The following is a 6,067-nucleotide window of genomic DNA, read 5'->3' as shown; positions in this document are numbered from 1 at the left end:
GAGAAAAATTCTAAATCTGATTCATCATCAATCACATTTTGAATCATTGGGTTTATTTGCATATCATAAATGCATTAAAATGTGTTTGAAGATTTAAAGATTTTGAAACCCTACTGGCTAAAAGCTGTAAAAACGAAATTTCAATCAAAGTTGTCTAAATCTAATCTCTATAGATTATTTTAATCCTTAAATCCTTAATGAAACATAAAACCTTTTTTCAAAATGTTTTGGATGTGCTCGTTTCCATAGATTTATTAAAACTTAAACAGTATAAAATTGACCGGTGCTCTTAATAGTAATCCTATTTTTTTTTTTTTTCTGTCTCAGGGCCTTTGCTGTAACTGCAGAAAAGGTCCAGAAGGGTATCCGAGTCTTCAACAAGCTGTTCTCTGAGCGCGCAGAGACCCTCTGGCAGCACGTCATCGACCTCAACGCCATCGCCGACGGCTTGGACAAATTCAACAAGAAGACAAAGATCGCTCAGATCACTGGCGGCTCCACCAGCGCCATTGGAGGCGTCGCAACCATCACTGGCCTGGCCTTGGCTCCGGTCACCATGGGAACCTCCCTTATCGTCACAGCTGTAGGTCTTGGCGTCGCTACGGCAGGTGGCTTAACCTCAGCTGGTGCCGGCATCTCAAACCAGGTCAACAACTCTTTGGACCGCAAGAAGGTGGAGAAGATCGTAGAGGACTACCAAGAGAAGATCGCTGACCTTAATAAGTGCCTGAAGTTTATCAAGCAGGGAATAGAGAACCTGCGCAGATTCGACCTCCTCAAGATGAAGAAGAACGCGTACAACCAGGACTTTCCCGCACTCACCAGTCAGTTTTACGAAGATGGAGCCATGGCAGGGAAGGCAATCCTCATCAATGCCAACGAGATCATGCGCGTGGTGCAGATCGCCAACGTAGCGGGCAGCACCGCAGCCAGAGCGGTCCAGATCGCCAGTATGGCCACTGGCGTGCTCACGGGGCTCTTTGTCGGCATGGACATCTACTTTGTGGCTAAAGACTCTAAAGAGCTAAAGAAAGGGGCGAAATCAGAGTTCGCTGCCAAAATCAGAGAGGTGGCCACGCAGCTGCACGACGGCCTGGTGGAGCTCAACACCATACGAGAAGAGCTGCAGACCACCACGCCAGAAAATGACAAAAATGGCGAAATGACCAAGATGGAAAGTGAAAAGAAAGAGAAAAGTGAGAAAAATGATGAAAGCTCAGATGAAGATGAGATCGACCGCATTAAAAAAGCGATAAAAAAGGACATTGAGAGCAGAGAATATGTTTGACCTCAGCAGACTGCCTTCAACTTTGCTCTGCAGCCAAAGTTTAAACTGGATCCTCAAACTTTATAGATTTTGAACAAGCTGAACTGCCGTTTGAGACTTTTAAACTAAAACTGACTCATTTTAATCTCATCCTGTACACTACATCCGAAGGAGGTAGTCGTTTATCGGTTTTATCTGGAAGCTGTGCCATTACATACTGTAAAGCTGAAGTAAGTTTTGGAAGATGGATCTGAAAGTTAAATGGAATATTGACATTCTATAGATTGATTTGGAAAAAGGTGCGGCAAATATTTTCAGACATGGTTTTTACTTTAGGACCTAAAGTTTAGGTGATCAGTCACTTTACTTTAGGTGATCAGTTTTTTATTACGGTCGCAGTGAAAAATCTTTAGCTTGATCCTGGTTTTAATATTTAAGCCTCTGTTACAAACATTGAAATGGTTTTTAGTCGAAATATGCAGGAATCTGGATTTTTAGAAGTGGTAAAAAATCCAGGTTAGGAATTATAGCCGTGAACCTTTAACCTGTTTTTGCATATATAAAAAATGTGCCTCTATATTTGACCTGTTCTAATGTACTCTAGGACCAATACTGTGTAATTGAAATCACATTTTTCTGAGCCAACATATTCAAAATAAGCAAGTCATTAACTTTACTGCCAATAATTCAGCACTGTTTTTAATGCACCTTGTTTAAATGTGATTGTGACGTTAGTTTAAACTTTTATTTAGTTGAATCCCTATTTTCCCCCCTTTTTTTCTTTGTAACTTATGCTACTGTGTCTGTTATCAGCAAACGAAAGCAGATATATATTTGTTTTTTTTTTTATCTCAACTAACCCTTAAGGATCCTAACTTTTTACTAAATCCAAGCTAGCCAAGATCCCAATCAATGATAATGAATGTTTCCGTTTACCTACTTCAAGCCTGTTCAGCCTGTGTGCATTTTAATAGGAATAATCCGTCTTTAAGAGCCGTTTTAAATCTGTTCATTGAAGAATTTTAACTTGGATCATTTGAACCAAACAGACAGTAAATGGTGGTATTTTCTTTTAACTCCAGAGTTAAGGGTATACCTTAGGTTCTGTTTGTGCTCTGGTATCTGCTGCTCTGTTTGTCGGAAGCAAATGTTTATTTATTGATCTTAGTTCTTTTAAGACTATATGATTAATTTTATGTGCAATAAACTGTCCATGTTTAAATAAATTTTGATTAAGAAAGTAACAACTGATTGTATCTGACTGTAAATCTTCCAGTTTTATTGAGCACCACAGAGTGCTTAAATGGGCCCCTCCATGTTTTCTTGTACGTAAACCTTTAATGGTTATTTCACAGGAAGGGACAGGGAAAAAAAATACCATTTGAATAAGCTTGTCTGTTTTTCCATACCAAGACATGAAAAAATGTTTAACTTTTTACATATTAATTAGGGTTTTGGTCTTTGCTTAGTTTTTCTGTTCAGATGTCAGTTTTGATGTGTTTTTGGTATCCCTGTCCTGTTGGAAACCCTGACTGTATCAAAGTTTTAACCATTGTTTAGTGTAAAGTTTAAGCCTTTGCAGGTATTCCTCCTCTTTCATAATTTCCACCATAGCACTAGCTTTGGCTTGAGGTCCCTTGTACACAGAAAGGTCTCCCATTCTTGGATGTTTCTAGATAAAAGCTAATGGGGTCCTGTAGAACTAGTGCTGACCCTGTACTAAATGAACAATACTCTTATATTCATTGGCACACAAACTGCAACTCATTGGTGTCTTGGACAAGCGTCATTTTTTTTAATCAATTTATCATTGACAAAAAAAATGACGTTTGTCCAAGGCAAAGAAATATGATTCATTATTTGTTCCATTTCTACTGAAATAAATCAGTTTTCATCTAGGGGTCTGCAACCTGAAGCTCTGAAACTGCACCTGGCTCTGTACATTTATAAATGACTGCATGTTGTCCGACGACAGTGTCTAAATTCACTTGCCCGGCTTCTCCTGTTTGTGTGGTAAAGCCCTCCGGATTATCTGGCACGAGGCTGCACATGATCCATATTAGTGAATGATCTGCTGTCAGTCTGGGTTGCTGCTGCTGCTACTTTTAGACACAGCAGGCAAACCTGTGGCAAGCCGGGCGAAGGGAAAGAAGAAGACGAGAAAAGAGCAGAGACAGTGTGGACTGCTGGAGGAACTGCGGTGAACTGGTGAAAGAAAAGTGAAATGGTGCTCAAAGATGACCCTGCACATTTAGAGGATGTCTGGCTCAACCTGCTGCTTTGAAGCAGGATTCTCCACCATGAACAGAATCAACAATAAATCTGGATCCAGGCTCAGAATGAGCTCCTTGATATGTGCTTTAGAATGGCTTTGTCTCCATTCAAACCCAGGTTTAAAGCCTTGCAGGGCAGCATGAAGCCCACTGCCAACATTAAGAAAAAACAAAACAAAAACAAAAGCTCCATTCAGGTGTAAAAAAAATATGTGAATCAGGAAATTTTCTATGTACCAAACTGAACGATTGTTCTCTACTTCAAAAAACACTTCAGATTTTTTTTAAATATTTTTTATTAAAAATCTAATGTATAACATAGATGCATTAAAATCTTTTTATTTCATTGTCAAGTTCTGTTTAACAGATTATAATTAAAAATGTCTCTGGACCTTTATTGTTTGAGGATTTTCTGTATTCAGACCCCGTTGATTTTTAATTGGTTACCCCTGGTCTAGAACCACCTCTATGTCCGACAGCACAACGATTGCAACAAACCATCAAATGTGTAATGCTTAATGCATGCATTTAGATAGTACCTCTAACCAGTTCATAGTATGTTGGAAAAACCAGATCTTTGCCAGCAACAACCAGCTTAAATGTAGTTCAAAGATAAGTGGCTAAATCTGCAATCAAAACTATGTTAAAGACTTGTTTGGTTTCTCTGCAACTTGCTAAACCTGATTTAGCCAGGTTTATATGTGGGTACTTGTGTTTTTCTTTAAGCCTTTGTTTTTTTTTGTTTTTTTTTAGGTCTAATTTGACCAAGGACCATGGATAATTCATTGCAGTATTAAAGGCCAAAACTATTATAATATCCATGTCAGTGATAAACTTGTCATAGCCAATGATTAGGCAGCAATTTAATCTTTATACTTTAATTCTAATTAAGACATTTTCTATCCTTCTTTTTCACATATTTTCTCCAGAAGGTAACGCTACATGAAAGCCCCTTCTGATATTGAAGTAAACTGAAGTCGGTGTGTTGCTTTATCTCATGAGGCTCTGCATTTACTGCAGCAGAGATTTAGTTAAACAAGTAGCAGTAATTCCATGCCGCTGCTAAAGGTGCGAATAACGACCAGTTGAGATGTGGAGAAACAAGATGTTCGGGTTTCAAATTTTACTGCTATTTCAAACCCAGAAGTGCATGAAAACATTGGAACCTGGCACAGATCTAACAATCCTATGGAATATTTACAATATTTAGGCAGGAATCTGTTAATGTCGCTGTGAAATGAGTGTCATTCAGAGGACTTCCACCAGTGGCCATGTGATCTGCTGAGAATTCCTCATGTAATATTCAGTGGGAACACGCATCCAGTGACTTTCCACTCTCAGACTGGTTATCCAGCATTTGAACTCCAGGACTTCTGCTCCTTTTACTCCTTTTTCTATTTTAAGATCAGCTCTCATCACTGGTTAAGATCTGTTGACATGCTAACATCATGATTGTTGTGAAACTTGTGAGTCACACACAGACACAGGTAGCTGCAGATCGACCCCGCCCTTCTCTCAGATGAATTCACTGCCAGAAACTAAGGAGCAGACAAAAGATGTCAGGTCTTCTTTTCATCCAGAAGGAAACCGAGAACCTGGAAGTATTTATTGGGCTCTTTTTGTTGATCAGGGAGTGTTTGCCTTATGCAACAGGCGATTCCACAGAGATCATTCTGTGTCAGAAGCCCTGAGGGCGTGCATGGGTTTGTTTAAAGATGCTTTGTTTCAGTGGAAAAGTCACCTTTGGGTGGTGTCAGAATCTGTGGATTACCTGACATTGAGGTAAACACAGCTTAGGAAACATGAGATCATGACACTAACAGGTAGAGCACATGAAAAATGGAGATGAATGAGGAGCTGAATTACTATCCCGTATTGATTGAGACATTGCTGTGGATTGCTTTTTATATTTATACATAATATCCACATTCAGCAATTATGGCAACGTTTACATAGTGTCTCTCCTGACTCTCAAAAAAGTAAAAAAATTGATTTCATTCATAAAAAAGTAATTAGATAAATAAAACATTTAGCATAATCGTAGAAATAGCAGGCAATAATCCTTTATTTAGTCTTTGAATTTTTCTCATAGAAGGAGAACTACAAAAGCAGACAAACTAGTGGCCATCTAGGCTTATGCAATATATATACATGAATTAGTTAATTATTTAGATTTGAAGGAGTAAAACTTTAAGCATATAGCCTGTTTGCTAATAAGATATTTTTATTGACTTAAAATTGCAGTGAACAAAATATTCTTCAACAGAGTTTGAGAATAAACAAATAAAAGACAAAAATAACTGTGTTTTTATCTTATTGTCCTTCTGTGTGTGCATCACAGCATGCCTCAATTTGGATGTATATCTGGGATGGCCGGCTGCCTGACACTCTCCTCTACTGAACTGTTTTAAATAAAGTGAGCAGATGCACCCTCTTCTAATCACCCTTATTTCTCCCTGCTTAACATGCCAATTTATACCTCCCTCTTTCTCTTGCCTGAGATTAGTTCCAGGGTTTGTGTGCACCG

The 6,067-nt window shown here is 38.6% G+C and overlaps 1 protein-coding gene across 1 annotated transcript in view; it reads left to right on the top strand.

Moving 5' to 3' along the window:
* The window catches only part of LOC107103896 (apolipoprotein L1-like), a 4,713-nt gene extending 3,124 nt beyond the window's left edge, over positions 1-1,589 (top strand). The window contains exon 5 of the mRNA XM_015403746.1: positions 328-1,589. Coding sequence (XP_015259232.1) covers positions 328-1,288 — 961 coding nt within the window. The 3' untranslated portion in view covers positions 1,289-1,589. The remainder of the gene's footprint in view (positions 1-327) is intronic.
* The last annotated feature ends 4,478 nt before the right edge of the window (positions 1,590-6,067 follow it).

The sequence above is a fragment of the Cyprinodon variegatus genome, unplaced genomic scaffold, assembly GCF_000732505.1.
Source record: "Cyprinodon variegatus isolate N-32 unplaced genomic scaffold, C_variegatus-1.0 Scaffold1556, whole genome shotgun sequence".
Lineage (NCBI taxonomy): Eukaryota > Metazoa > Chordata > Actinopteri > Cyprinodontiformes > Cyprinodontidae > Cyprinodon > Cyprinodon variegatus.
The sequence above is the reverse complement of the archived record's forward strand: the minus strand, read 5'-3'. Positions and strand labels throughout refer to the sequence as shown.